Below are 15,148 nucleotides of genomic sequence, written 5' to 3' on the forward strand. Positions count from 1 at the left end.
CTACCTGCCTTGTTGGCTTGTCTGGTGCTGCTGAGTTGCATTTCGGTTTCCCTGTACCTCTGCTCAGGGGGAGGGTTGTGTCCTGTCCTGCCTGGTTGCCTGCATTGCTGCCCCAGCTCCTGTCCGACCTCACGGACTGTCTTTGCCTCCTCCAGTAGCACTTTGGTACCTACATGTGTCTCACAGAGGCTGCCAAGGGCTTGTTTTAAGGGGAGATGTGTATGTGTGAGTTGCACTGGGAGTAATATCTTTCTGGGTCAGTGTTGCCTCACTGACCCTGTGCCAAAACCACTCACAGAAAAGCAGTGCTTTGTCAGGCTGCATCCTCCACATAGATGATACGAGGCTCAAAAAATACCCATTTAATTTAACAGACTTGATGGAGAGAGACAAAAATCAAGCCTCTTGTGCTTCATCCTCACGGGAATGTGGAGCAAAATGTTCTGTGATGGGGGAGAGCAGCACTGGGGCAGGGAGGGAGCTGGGGAAGGCAGGGACAGGGATGCTGAAGTCCCTTTCACAGCTCGCTGCTTTCTGAGAGGTAGCAAATGACAATCTGATGAGCAAAGGGCTGGAAACCTCCTGTGCAACAGTCCTTGGGAGAAAAGCAAGAGCCAAGAGAGGGGAACATGTGCAGGAGGACGAGTCAGACACCTCCCCTGTTTCTGTTGTCATCTTGGGGAACATTTTGCTTAGATGAGTCCAGATTTTCTCCGCTGATCTCACGTGAGACATCAGTGAGTCACTACCCTGCGGACCTCTTTTCTATTACGGAGTTCTCAGCAGTTACACTTAGGAAGTCCAGAACTGCTGTGTTAGGAGATGCCTCCTGGCTTTGTGGCTGAGGGCTTTCCTCATTCTTCCCTACAGACGTCAGGACAGCGATTCTGAACTCCCAGTGCTGTTTCTTGCTTTTAGCAGGATGCACTTGTGCTCTCTTTTGTCTTCAGAATTAAAAAAACCTGATCTACTAATGCTAATGTGGACAGAATTTGTTGCTCCCCCCCAAATAATTATGCCTTAAAATGGAAAAAGCCCCCCCATGTCCTCTGGTTCCTGCTTTTTTCCCAGCCCTTGGCTGTAGGGGTCTTGGTGGCTGCGTCCAAGGTGTTTACCAGAGCTGGTGGGATGCAGGCTGTGATTGACATTGCCACTTTTCTGGCATAAGGTAGCTAGAGGGATGATGGAAACATACTTGTTGCTTTATCCAAAGAAACTAAATCCTTTCCACTGACCTTAAGCAAAGGCCTCAATGGCAAATTTTTTTCCTTGCTTTTAGTCTAAGTACAGGCTCCTAAAATCAAAAAGAAGAAAAAAATTAACCAAATCTTTCCCAGTCCTCCTCCCCACAATATATTTTATAATTCTTGCTGTACTGTTTCATAATGAAAAAGTACCTGGCATGGCCCTTTGCATAATTTATTATTGTTTTACATCAGGAAGAGCTCCAGATGTCTCACAATAAATTTCCCAGGGCAGTGTCACCATTTCCTTCTGACAACTGCTCCAGTCCCGTCTCCATAGGGTTATAGCACAGCTGCCTTAAACACAAGTAGCATGAACATTTTGTGGTATTTCTGACTGAAACTACATGCTACTTTGAGAGCAGTCCCATTTCCCCAGACAGCTGGTCTGGTGGCACGTCCCATGTGCCAGCCAGCTGAAGGTGCTTGGGGCAACTGGACCCTCCGGGTTCTCTCCACTGGAGTTTCACCAGGCTTGGTGTTTGACTGCAACTGAGCCATGTGTTACATAATGCTCTCCAGTGAGAAATTGTCTGAACCCCAGTTTAGGAGGGAAGCTGCTGTCTAACACTAGTGTTGTGTTCTCCTCTCTTGGCAGAGCTGCCTGTCACAGCCTGGCACGAGCGCTGTGAGCTCCTTGCTGCGCGTGTGCCGCCGTGTGCTGTTATATTCAGCATGCAGCGCGTGCCCAGGCACAGATTTAAACCCATTTACTACAGCTGATCTGGTCCCAAGACTTGGGGACCTCTGTTTATGGCTATTCATCAAAATGGTATTTCCATGTAGGGTAGCATCAGGGATAATAAATAAATATTAAAGGTGGATGGTGGATTTTGGAGGTTTCGGAGCCTTCATTCTCAGGTCTTTACTGCTTAGGAGCTTCCAGTCCGAGGGAACTAATCTTAATCTGATTGCAGTTTCTTGCATTTGAAGCCTAACCTACTTTAGCCAGACTTCATCATGGAGGTATTTATAGAAGCTGTTGCAAGTGCTGTTGGATGTAGCATAAATCATGTATTGCAAGTTGCAGAGGTGCGTGTCTGCTGGTTCAGGGAGCATCTGTGCAACTGTGAGCCACCTCCCAGTTTTCCATCACTGAGATGTCTTGCTAACATTTTGTTTAGTGCAAATGTTTTGCTGGGTAGGGCTTTCATGACGGTGATGGCCAGTAACCCTTCCAGACTCCTGGCTGATCTGGGCTTTTGTATTTTTGTACTCTTAAGTGGAAGCACACTTGGCTTTAGGTGAATTATGGATAAATACTCTTTCTAATGAGGTAAATTCTAAAAATTAGCATACTGAGCACTTTCCTGCAGTGCAAAATTTTCATCTCAGATCTGAATGCTCACTCTTGGATTATACTAAATTGAAGGTTTTGCTGAAGGACAGTAAATACAAGTGACAGACAGACTGAAAAGAATTCTACCCTTGAAAGTGAGTTTCTGTAGTTACGGTTCTTAAAACTAATAACTCAAACCTTAGGCCTTGTCTTTCATTCAGAGTCCCTGAATATAACTGCACTATGTGCTGAAGTTCTTCGTGTTTTGTTTCAAAATTTGACTAGTTTTTTCTCGAAAAATGTTTTGTCTTGAGGGCAAGGCTGGAAGCCTACTTTACTTCCAAATTAGTTATGCTGATCTTGGAGTACATCCATGAGCACAACTGGAAAGGAAGGAAATATAACTGAAAGATTGTAGGTTGGAAGGGTCTGTGAGGAGGCAGTGCTGTGCTAGTAGCAACAGAGATAATGTGCATTCAGGATGTCAGCAGCTGCAGGGTTGCAGCTCTGAATGCGGGTAAACGTTCCTTTGCTGTCTACATCAAAGCAAGCATTTTGTTAGCAGACAAGATCTAACAATTTGGATAGTAAAAGCTGTTGGAAGAGCAGATATCCGTGTTGTTGGGTGGTTTTTTTTTTTTGATCTCGGGTGAGTGTTGGCACTAGCTTTGTTTTGAGATGCCCTGGAAGAGATCAGACTTGATAGTTTTCTCTTAAATAACCTCAAACATTCAACTCCCTTTCCAAACAGAATCAAATCACCCAACCCATCAGGCCCCCTGACATCCCTTCCTCCCCATTTTTCGATTGTTTTGTTGACATGCTTTAATTTTACAAAGGATCTGTAAAAAGGTTGCATAGTTCATTGCAAATATTTTGGTCATCCTTCCTGCTGTTTGCTACCACAACATCTGTGGTTACATTTATTTTTTTCTGGTTATGCCACAGTAGGGCTGTAGAGTGCAGACTTGGTTCCTGGTGTATTCCACAAACAGCAGAGAGACACCATCATCTCACCAGAGACAATATTCACCTTTGCACTATGACAGAGTCACGCTCCCCCACTGAGACAGCAAGAGGTTGATACTGCAGGTTTGAACTAAGGGAGGAAGCATTTTGGCAGGGATCAGTTTGTGTTCCTGTAAGACAGAAACCTTGAAAAAAATCCAGTAAGCTACCTGTTTTGAAAAATCTTACTGCTTGGAAAATGAGCATTTTCTTACATGTAACTTGAACATCGTTAGTGGTGGTGTTGAGCTGTGGCATGCAGGGATGGGAGTGAGGAAGAAATTAGGACTGCTTTCTTCAGTAGGAAGTGACTCAGAGGCTTGAAGAAATCGTAGATGCCCTAGGTGAAGTAAAATAGTAATAGAGAATATAACTCCGGAGGAATACTTTTGGACTGCATGTTTTCTGCTAGATAGCTATTTCTTCTTGTTTGAAGACTGGTTGACTGTTGTTGTGGTAAAGGGGCCTCAAAAAGAGTGTCGAGAACCTAATTGCAAAAAGAGTGTCGAGAACCTAATCCTTGTGATGGATAGCTGCACATAAATAATTATATACTTAACCTAGCATCCATTCACCAGCGCAGCAAGAAACAAACACGTCCTGTGAGCCTGAATTCTTCTTCCCTGGCCATTGTGTAGGTGTGTCTCCAGGGCGGGCTTGGCACAGCTTCCCAGCTGCTTTTCACTGTGTCTGTTTTGGCTACTGCCTATGAAATGCCAAGAGATGTGCATTGGTGGGGTGGCAGGACACAAGGCATCATGTCCTCCCTTACCTCAGTTCCACACGGTGATTTGTTGCTAAAACATCTTTTTAAAAATGGATTTGAGAACGGGAATACCATCATTTTAAGGCCACAGTGATTTGAAATAAGGATTGCTATCCTCGTAGATAGAAGATTAATTTATTTGCAATCAGAAAAAGCTATTTTGGCTGTCTTGCTTCTTGAGAGCAAGCATAAATTAGGACACAATCCTGCTTAGATTCCCTCAAAACATAAGGAAATACTTCCCTTACCACTTCGGCTCAGCCAAAGCCAAGGCCATTCTGCATTCAGATTATAGTCTGGATTTAGTGTAACCATTAACATACAGCTGAACAAATCCACTAGTCAAAATTGGGAAGACTCTTAAGTCAAGACACCTTATAGTTTCAGGCTGGGTTTTGAGGATTACCTAATTTATGAAAAACCACTATGTTCTGAAGTTAGTTTTGTTTCTTCTAAGTGATTCCTTTTCCAGTAATCTTTACTTTTCCAGTTCTCAGAAGTAGATGATACAGTGGTCGATGATTAGAATTGTGTATTAAGTTATAAAAACTCTTAAAGGACATTTTATTTCTATAAGGTAGTTATTTCTGCAGTACATCTGAGGACAATTTGGAACACACAGCTTTGGTGGTGATAGGGACATTAGTGAATCTCAGAAGCAATGTTAACACCAGACCTCTTTTATAGTGGAACAGGGTGGTCTGAATTAAATATGTGCAGAGGAGAATCACCAGCAAAACTTGAGAATCTAAGGAGTCACTGTTGCCTCTGGTTAGTTCTGAGTGTAAGGAATAGGGGTATGGAGCTGTGAAAAGTTTGGGATGAAGTTCAAAACCTGTAGAGCACATAGCTGAAGTACTTGATTTTTGAAAGGCTGCTGGAGAAAACAGCTTGCTTTTACTCTCATCAGACTTTTAGTTCATTTTAGTGTGTTGTCTTTACAGTACGTGTTTCCAGGTGACTTGTGCTGGATGGAAATTCCCGGCAATTCTCAGGATGTCCATTTTTCCCTGGTCATGTTTCTTGTTCATTGTCTGAGTAAAAGCAAACCATCCTGTTTGCTTCCCAGGGACAGGTTATGCTTCTGTATTCGTTGGATTTGTAGAAAATCCAGCCCTAGGTGATGGATTGATATCATTGAAACTATTCTTAGAAATGTACTGAGATAGAAATCAGTAGACTGCTGTTTAACAGTGATAGAAAATGTTCTGTCGCAGTGTGAAAACAGGAGGAAACGATGTATAACGTTTGCAAGTAGTAAGAATAGGGAACAGGCTTTGAGAAGAGATTTTCTGATAGGAGTTTGTAGTTAATTGTTTCGTTTTCACTGTTGGGCCACTTCAAAGACAATCACTCTTCTAAGTTGTATAAACATTGCTGTTAGAAAGGGAAAATCTTGTGACACTGTATTACTGCCCTTGAAAGAGGGGTAGTGTTTCAGGGATGTGAGTAAAACAGAACTAGAATGATGATTGTTGTCATTCCCTGGACCCCGTCAGAGGGTGGAGTTGATGCTGCTCTAAGAGGACAGGTGAGTGAGGGGCTGTGTGGCCGGTACCTGCCCAGCACCACCACCATGCCGGCCCAGGCCTGGGGGCACGGGTGGGCAGGGGGAGGCTTCAGGCATGGGCAGGGGGAAGCTTCAGGCATAGGCATGTGGCTGATAAGTGTTGGCACACCCCCCCCCCCCCCGATCCTTGGCAGTTGTGAGCTCAGTCTGGTTTTGCTCAGCGTGAGAAGGGAGGTACCATACGGGGTGCAGGCAGAACACTTCTCATGGGTCGGTCGGGTGATGGTGTGGTGTCGTGGCCATCTGACGGGTTGTGCCTTCGCAGAGGGTCCTGCCAGAAAACGTACTGTTCCTCCATGGTGGCAGACCTGCTCATGGTGAGTAAATGTTTGCATACATCTAAGTAATATAAATAAGATACTTCTCATGCTGCAGAGCACTGGAGAGCCTCAGTGAAGGGCAGGAATGGAGGTTGGTGAGAACTTGGAGTTACCTGGCCCTTCTGCTGAGCCTCTGGAGGGACACTGTGGCTCCAGTTAGGTGCTTTTCAGAAGAATAAATGATGTGTAATAAACATGTGGAAAAAAAGGTCTTTATAGGAAAAGGACTAAAGTTTTGAAAATACTAGCGTTGTTCAAAGGTGGGACCTCGTACTGAGTTTGTCAGACAAAGATGGTTAACATATTTTTGGCATTCTTTCATTTGTTAAACTAAATTTTTTTTCCACAAGACCAAATAAGAGGATGATACTGAAGTGAAAGTACACCAAAGCAGCTTTCAGCACCAGCAGTGGTGTTTCTCTGTATTCCGATGAACAGATCTATGCTTTTACTCTTGACAAAGCGAACCATTCATTGCTTACCTTGTTGCAGTGTGTTTAGCATTTTTTTAAAAAAGTATTTTATTGTTTATCTCCTTGCAGTGCTGCAGCCTAGACCCTACTGTGCCATCTCTTTTTGGGTAACATACTCAAGAAAGATGCATTTGGAGTGTTGAGCTCTGTGCTGCAGCAGTCCTTGCCCCAGTCAGTTGTATCCAGGCTGGGCATCCTCACTTTCCCTCTTCTCCACCATTTTTAGTGATGAAAGGCCCAGTATCACTGACCGGGACCTTATGGAAACCTGCTGGTCAAAAAAGTGGTGGTGTGTTGTTTATTTTAGGTGGTTGATGCAAAACTGTGGCTAAGTAGTTTCACATTGTTGGATTTTGTGCAAATTTCTCGTGTAGCGTTTATGTGTAAGAAATCAGGTGAGTTTTAGAAAATGGTATTTCCAGATTATTGCATTGCAGCGGAATCAAAACTGAAAGTATGTACCAGTAATTTAAAAGTTAAAGGTATGATAGAGGCAATAGGTGGTCATCTCTATGTGGAAATCTCAAACAGGCATCATTTGGAGTCGTGCTGCAGAGCTCCATGTGCTGTAGGCTGGGTAATGCCAGCAGCGGCACCCATGTCCTGCAGCGAGTCCTCAAGGCAGAATTTCACTCATATATCTGAACTTGTCATGTGGCATCCAGCTGAGCTTGTCTGGGATGTCAGGTGTTGAGGAGCCTCAGCTTGGTGCAGGTGGGTGTTTGCTGGTCACAAGCTTTCCTGTACCTTCCAGGCTTCAAGGTGTATGTATTTCTTTTGAGGGCATTCTTAATTCTGAGGTTTGTTGGATTTTTCAAATTGGTTTTAGATATATGTTGCCACAGTGGTCTTAAAGGTCCTTTCAAACCTAAATGATTCTGTAGTTCTATGATCCTTGTAATATTTCATGCCCTGAAATTACTGTAAAGTGCTTTAACCTGTTACTAGTTTTTTCTCTCTCTTTATTTTTTTTTCCTTTTGGTCTTGGCGTTACCCAAAACACCTCTTCGTGGAAGGCAGAGAAAGGCTGCAGAGCAGGATGGTGCCTCCTGGCTTTTCCCAGGAGGGCTGTGAGGTGGTTGGGAACACATGAGCCATTCTAGGGTGCAGGCAAAGGGGGGTTGTTGGAGGAATCCAGGTATCATGCCAGCTGCGTGTGGCTGGTGCCTCCTGGGATGAGTAGCAGTGAGTCGTGAAGACATTGCCCAGGCAGCAAGAAGCCTGGGAGGGTTCAGTTGCAGGCTCCTGGGAAAGTGGGTTCAGAGAGGCTCTAGTCTTGGTGTGTTTTGGTGGAGAGGAGCACAGATTTCCTGTGTCCAAATGGGAACAAGACAGGGTCTTCTGCAGCCCAGTGGGAGGGCTGAGAAGGGATATCTCCCTTTGTAGTCCCTAATCCTCCTGTTGTTTGAGCCAGGTCATCTCAACTTCAATGAAAAATACATAGCCAGTGGCTGGAGTGGTGACCAGGATCCTATCTACCCTACTATTTATTTATTTTCTTTTTTCCCTATGCTTTCTTAGTTGGCTGCAGAGCAAAGCTTTCTCTTTCCTGGTCACCCCTCTTAATGGGCTGAAATTTGCTCTCTGCTTGGCAACCCCCTTGGCAGAAGGAGGACACAGCAGATCTCCATCCTCGCTCAGTCCTGGTTATCTCCTTTTTCTATTAGGCTGAGGAGGGTCAGGAACCTTGTCAGCCCTCCTGCAGTTGGGGTCGTACATAAACAACATCCCAAGGTGCCTTTTCCCCTCCTCAGCACTGCCTACCCTGGGTCTGATGGCATCCCCAGGCTGTGCTGACAGGTTGAGCCCTTTGCCCCTGTGGCTGAAATTGAGCCTGCCAGCATGGATCCATTTAAAGGAGTGGTTATGCACGGAGGGTGCTCAGGGCCCTGATGCGAGGGTGCCCAGTGGCTGCTGGTAGCCCTGGCAGCCAGTGCTGGTACTCCATCTGTCACAGGAGGTGGCAACCGACTTGGTACAAGATGGGTGAAGAACTCGGGGTGAGAGCTGACTCCATTTCTCCATCCCTGTGTCCCTAACACAAGCTATGATTTGCTGATGTTGTTGTGAAATGTGTTTTCCTTTTCTTACAATATGTTGGGTTTTTATGCTTATTTCCAGATGCTCTTAATATTTTGTTGCTGACAAAAAGTTTATGTTCATTGTCTCCCAGGTAAACGCAAAGCGCTGAAGTTAAATTTTGCAAATCCACCCTTCAAGTCCACAGCAAGATTTACTCTAAACACTTCTGGAGTTCCTTTCCAAAATCCACACATGTGAGTATAAAGCCAAAGGCACAACTAGTGGAACTACTTTGAAATTATTTAGCCAACAAGCAGTGTTATGTTAAATGCAGTTTGATTACTTCAGCTGTTTGTAGGTTGTTCAGATCTGTCAGTTTGAGTCACTGTAGAAGATATTTTCCCCCTTCCCCCTGAATTAAAAAAAGGTTAAATTTGGGATCTTCCTGTTTTATGCTGGAGCTACTGCCTTCCAGAATTGATTAAATTGAGATAAATTGTAGCTGATAATGCAAGATATACCTATAATTAATTTTCAGATCTATTCACTGTCATTTTCCTGTCTCTTTATTCAATACTTTTTACTTTTTGTTAGAGAGAAGTTCTTGTTTCTGTGTTACTTGTGAAAGACATAACTGTGATAAATTATTTTTTTTTCCCAGCACTAAAGTAAACAAAGGTTTGAGGATTATCATTCTGTCAACATGGATATGTGAGGGAGTTATGCAGTGATTAGCTCTCACTTGAGTTTCCTAGACAGCTAGCTACAGGACATCCCTATCCAAAGTTGAATGCAAGTGTGGCACAGAGCTGTTCCTGATGCTAGTAAATAACAATAGTACATCATCACAGCAAATGCTAGCTTTGTATCCTCAGATCCACCAGTCTAGATGGATGGGTGATGCACCTACAGCCTATACGTGTGGCAGAATGCAGCTAGCACGCAAAGATGTCTCAAATTTTTCCCCTCTGAGTTCCCCAGCAGATCTCAAGAGTTTTGTCAGTGGCAAGTCTCAGAAACTGCACCTGCAGCTTCCCTTGCTGCCCGGGCTCTCCAGGGTGTCCCTGGTTATAGGTTGCTTCTGCTTGGCTCTGCATGTTGCTGCCTCTCTCCTTGAGCTCAGTGCCTTCTGCTTGCCCAGGATATACCCTCTGGGGTCTGTTCCTATTTCTGGTAGCTTCTTTATGCTGGGGATTTTCAAGCAAGCCTTTACTGAGTTAGAAACATCTTTCTGATGAGTTATCAATGGTAATTGCATCATCTAGAAATTTTAGAGTACTTAAGATCATTCTTCTTACAGTCCCAAGTGACCTTTCCAGCAAGTTATCCTCTCTCCTTTCTCTCTCTTTTCCTCTCCAAAATATTCTTACTAGTGGTAGAGCTAGCATTTATATATTCACTTTCTGTGTCTCGTCACATCATCAAACCCTTGTATCAATTTTCTGTAGAACCCCATCTGGGGCTCTTTTGTCTCTCAAACCTCTCCTATTAAATAAAGGACTTAGTCTCAGCTAGTGGGTTCCCACCATCAGCCCTTTATAGGGGTTTGTCTCAGATTCACTGGAATTTGCAGTGGCTCCTGTTCAGCACAGAAGAGTTTTCATTGTTAGTGACATCTTAAGTTTCATGTTTGTTCAAGTGACTTAAGAAGGTGCTGCTCTGTCTCTCTAGGAGCTGCAGTTGTTGGCAGGTGTTAGACCTTGGGCTGGTATAAATGTTGTAACTGGTTCTGAGGGCTTGGAAGTGTTATGGGTCGGATATAATAGCCGTTCAAGGGTCAAAACCGATGGTGATGTCCTAAAGCTTTCTTGGGAGGCTGTAAGCTGTAATAGCCGTTTTTGTTTGAAAGAAGTGGATGCTGTTGGTTGGATTGCTTTCTCTGTGTTGAGGCTGACTAAGCCTGGATACAGCTAATTCATCCTCATGTCCTTTGTTGTCTGTAGTGGGTGCTGTTCCACAGAATCAATGTTCACATCTCCTGGTCACACGCTTCTCTCAAGTGTTTGTCTCGCAGCTGATGCATCATGGTGGTGTATCTGCATCTCCTGCCTGCTTTCCAGATAGGCTGGAATGTTTTTTCCTCTGTTGTCTAGAAACTTTTCTAGACTTCAGATTTGAATTGGATATTTCAGACCTCCTGGGCCAGATGCATCCCTGATGCAAGGTGTGTTTCTGTTCACTGAGTCGCTTCTCTTCCCCAGCCTGATGGAACAGAGTGGCCTTGGTGCCCTCCCAAGGTCAGTGCTGGCTCGACCCTGCTGGGGATTTCCCTGTGCATGCCCTGTTGGTCCAGATGGGTGGATCTGAAGATACAGAGAGGTCAATTTCTCACATGAAATTTGGGTTTCTGTGACTTGGATCCACCGATCTGGAGGTGTCCCATTGCTCCTGCCTGCAGGAGGGCAGTGGGTCCTGTTGTCAAATGCATGTTACCTGTGCTGAACTCTGACTGGGACAGTGACCTGCAGCTGCCATGAGATATAAATTGCCTATTAGCTGTATTTTGCTTGATTAACAGGTTTGGTTGAGGAACTGATCAGGCTGGATTGGTAGATGTTCAGGTAAGAGTGTGGTTTCTTACTATGTAGACAGAAAGCAAAGGAGCAAATGGGGCTACCTGTGCCCGTATGTGTGTTAGGAGGGAGGAAACCTCTCCATAAACTGCATCACTGGAGCAAAGAGAATGCTGCTGAGGAGGGAAGGCACATCGTGCCAGAGGTGGCCGTGGAAGTGTCAGGATATTGGGTGTAGCCATGTTCCTCCTCAGTTCTGACGCTCAGTACCCTGGTAAAATGGGTACAGACCCCATGTACACCATCAAGGTGTGAGTTCAGCTTTCTTTTTAGGGTTTGTTTTTCTGTCTGAGAGATCTCAGAAGTGTTATAAAATAAGTTGGGGAGTGTAGAGGAAACAATTTTGGGAATTGCTGTAAGCCAGGGGTGTTTAGCTCTAGTGAGCAGGGGTGATGTACATATGGGTGTTTCTGACTCCATTAATTCATGCTAGTTCCTTGGTTTTAATAGCATGTTATGTGGAGGAATCTCAACTGCAAGATGTGATGTTATTAAGACTCTGACCAGTGCTTCCCAGTTGCTTTATGTGCTGTGGCACAGAGTACCCCGAGTAGCCTGGTGAGCATCACACCTGCTGTGCTCCTGCCTGGAGGCTGTTCCCAGAGCTTGGGTAGAAGTTTTTTGTTAATATATAGTCTATACCTTGGAATACTGTTTTCAGGGGCAGAGAGCATAGATTAAACACTATATAGAATATAGAAAGTTGGGACATGGGTTCCCAAATCTTGTTCCTGCTCCTCCTTGTCTTTTCTTTCCCATCTGAGGTGGTTTTCAGCCATGTCTTATGGTTTGTGTCTCAGGATGGGGCTGCATCACTCCAGGGTGTCTGAGTGTACTGCCATGGGTGTGTGGGGAGTGCACGAGGTGGGTGCCAGGGGCAGGATACAGAGCAAGGTGTAGGAACGTGAGACCACATGCAGGAGCAGGAGGAGATGGTGAGTGGTGGGGACCTCTGAGCTTTGCTGTGCCATCTCCGTGATGGTGTTGAAGCTGAGAGCTGGTGAGGACTGCAGTGGCAGAGGGTGGCATGGTTCTGCTGCTCCTGTACCGTCCCTGCCCAGCCCATGGCACCCCAAGTCCCTGCCCAGGACACCTCTCTTCTTCACCTTTCCCAGTAGAGCTGCTACCAGCAGAGTTTTGAAGGTCACCTTTGCAACAGATGACCAGGAAACCCAGCAAGGAGCAGAGGCTGCAACTGCTCAGGCTGGAGTCAACAGCAAAACCCCTTGCATCTTCAGTGCTGCTAGGGTTTTGCCCTAAATATTTTCTGAATTAGAACATGTGTTAAAATCAGCAGGCTTTTAGGTGACGTTTAAATAGGAGACAGACTCAGGGTGGCTTTGAATGAGATCAGAAACTGGAGGTACTTTCCTAGTTGCTAGAACTGGTGCAGTGGCTCCCTGAAATATCCCCTCTTGGTGATGCTGAGGGCTCACACATCCATTTTTGCAGCTAAAAGGAACTGTGAATTGCTTTCTTGTACAGATCCTTTGGGACAGGTGGGCAGAGCCCTGTGATCACGTGTTGAGCAGCAGGGAGGAAGGCAGGGGGTTGGAAGAAAGGTCTGTTCCGGTTCTGTGACCGATGTAGCTACAGAGGATTTGCATCTCGTTCGGTTCAGCCATGACTGTTACCAACAAATCTACTTTGTAAGTGCAAAGAGAGGTTTTGTCTAGGTATGGTATGCTACCTGGCCTGTTTGTAGGATATCTAGCACAGTGATATACATAATTTTACATGTGCCCTATGCAGGGTAAAGGCAGAATAGAGCCTGAATTACAGAGAGTAGTTGGGGAGTAGAATTCTTATGTGAAAAGATGCAGTTTAGAGAATCTTTTAGTGTTTTACTAGCAGCTGCTGCCCCAGTCCAGGGCAGTGTGTGCTCCTGCTTGCGCCTGGTCAGTCAGCAAGGCTGTGTGTGATTGCTGTTCTCTGCAGGCTGGGCAACAGTGGAGGCTGTGGAGAACTGTCTGTTGAGACCATGGTTCTCTTCAGTGCAGATGTGTACTTCTGATTTAGAACAGATTAACCAATGCTAACTTTGTTTCCCTGCAGCAGACATTGCAGAGGCTGGAGGACACAATCCATGATTAGGGTGAGCTCTTAAACTTCTGATCCATTGTTTTTCAATTGCTGTTTCCAACCGACTGAAAAACATCCTACCTTTTACCTCATCTATTCTGTGTCTGAGTGGGATTTAGGTCACAAAGAAAATTAGATTACTCAATTATATATGTGTAAGCTCTACAGAGCTACTTGCAGCTGGTGGCATTTGCTGAAGAAGGTTGAAATAACACTAACATGGGAATGATGTGGTGAGATGTGACTGTATAACTGTGCATGGCAGGTTTGTCTGGCAGCTCTGTGTTGTGCTGGCCTTCGCTAGCATCTGTTAAACCAAGTCGTTTGGTTGGCTGTAGGTGAGTGGTTTTGGTTTTCTGGAAAGTATTAAACTCTTCTGGTGCGACAGTGCCTTGATCTTGACTTCAGACCTACAGAACTTAGATTTACCTGCTAAATGAGCACATACAAAGAATTTTGTTTGGCATCTGATTCACAGTATGTTGGTGCTCAGGAATCCTGTCTGCTGCCTGGGAAGTCTCTTGACTGTTAGTCTAGAACATGAACACCAGAGCATTGCGGTCTCATGGAAAGGTGACAGAGTGAAATGACCTCTTTTAATGCTCACAAACCCAGCTTCTGAATGGACTGGTGGCCTGTTGGACTCTGTAGCCTCCCTGTAGCAAGTGGGTGTCTTCATGGATTCATTGTGACTTAAGTTTCTAGAGATGCCCTTCTTCTTGTGACACCTGGCAGAGTCACACACTTTCCATGTAGACACCCCAAGAGTGTGTTGGCAGGTGTTTAACAGACCTCTGGGGTTGGATTCCCCAAAAGCAAAGGGAGACCCAGTTGCATGTCAGGCTCTGCTGCTTCCTTTTTCCTCTGTAGATCAGGGACTGTCATTATTCCTGGAAAGGATTCTTTTGGCTGTTCTAAAGTCTCTCTGAAGTGTTTACTTCTCTTTTAATCTCCTCTTACGCTTTTCCAAACCTTTCTGGCGTGTGGTTTCAGTCTCTCTAGCTGCGTAGCCTACAGCTGGCTGAGTTCATCAGGAAACAACCTGTGAGAGTTACTACCATTTGTCTAAAAAAAATTAAAAACACAAAGTGAAATATCCCAAATTGGCATGTTCACAATTACTTGTGTGAATTTTCCTGTAAATATTTCTCTGTCTGTTCCCTATTTCTATCACAGTCATTTCACATCTTTATTGTTACTGATTTCTGATACCTTTCTGCCTCATGATACTTTCCCATTGCAGGATGGGATGCCTGGAAGCCTTAGAAATAGATTTCAGTATGAAAGGTACCAGTTAAGAATTTGAATTTTTTTCTGTGACTGTTCTGCAACATTTCCTAGAAGTTGCAGTTCCTGAATGTAATAATTGGAAAACTTGCTTGTATTTTCAAGTAAGCACAAGTGAAATGTATATCTCTAAGGATTCAGCAAATGCATTTAAATGGATGGAAAGCAGGCTTTCACTTTTAATACAAACATCGCTGTTGTTTAAGTGCTAGATTGATGTTTCTGATGCATTTTTTTAGGAGCTTTCTTGACAAATTGATGAGTTTTGCCTTGTATTTAACCTTCCTGTTTCTTCCAGAAGTTTAGAAGTTAGTTTGGGCAGTGATCTCTGTGGCCCAGGTGTCAATAGAGGTGATATGGTTTGTAAAACACCATGCTCAGTTTCTTGGACTTCAAGTAGACCATCTCTTCAGAGAAAGGTGCTACCAACGTTAGTGAGAGTGTCCTTTTTTTTTTTTTTTTTTTTCTTTTTTCTTTTTCTTCTAAGTTTTGGTATTTTTCTAAGGTGCTACCCCTGCTCTGCA

General features: G+C 44.5%; 1 protein-coding gene across 1 annotated transcript in view; it reads left to right on the top strand.

The window, feature by feature from the left end:
• Positions 1 to 2,396: 2,396 nt before the first annotated feature.
• Positions 2,397 to 15,148, top strand: part of MAP2K4 (mitogen-activated protein kinase kinase 4) — a 75,179-nt gene continuing 62,427 nt past the window's right edge. Inside the window, exons 1-3 of the mRNA XM_026861251.1 lie at positions 2,397 to 2,412; positions 3,004 to 3,021; positions 8,834 to 8,936. Coding sequence (XP_026717052.1) covers positions 2,397 to 2,412; positions 3,004 to 3,021; positions 8,834 to 8,936 — 137 coding nt within the window. The remainder of the gene's footprint in view (positions 2,413 to 3,003; positions 3,022 to 8,833; positions 8,937 to 15,148) is intronic.

Source organism: Athene cunicularia, assembly GCF_003259725.1.
Source record: "Athene cunicularia isolate RWA chromosome 18 unlocalized genomic scaffold, athCun1 chr18_part1, whole genome shotgun sequence".
Classification (NCBI taxonomy): domain Eukaryota; kingdom Metazoa; phylum Chordata; class Aves; order Strigiformes; family Strigidae; genus Athene; species Athene cunicularia.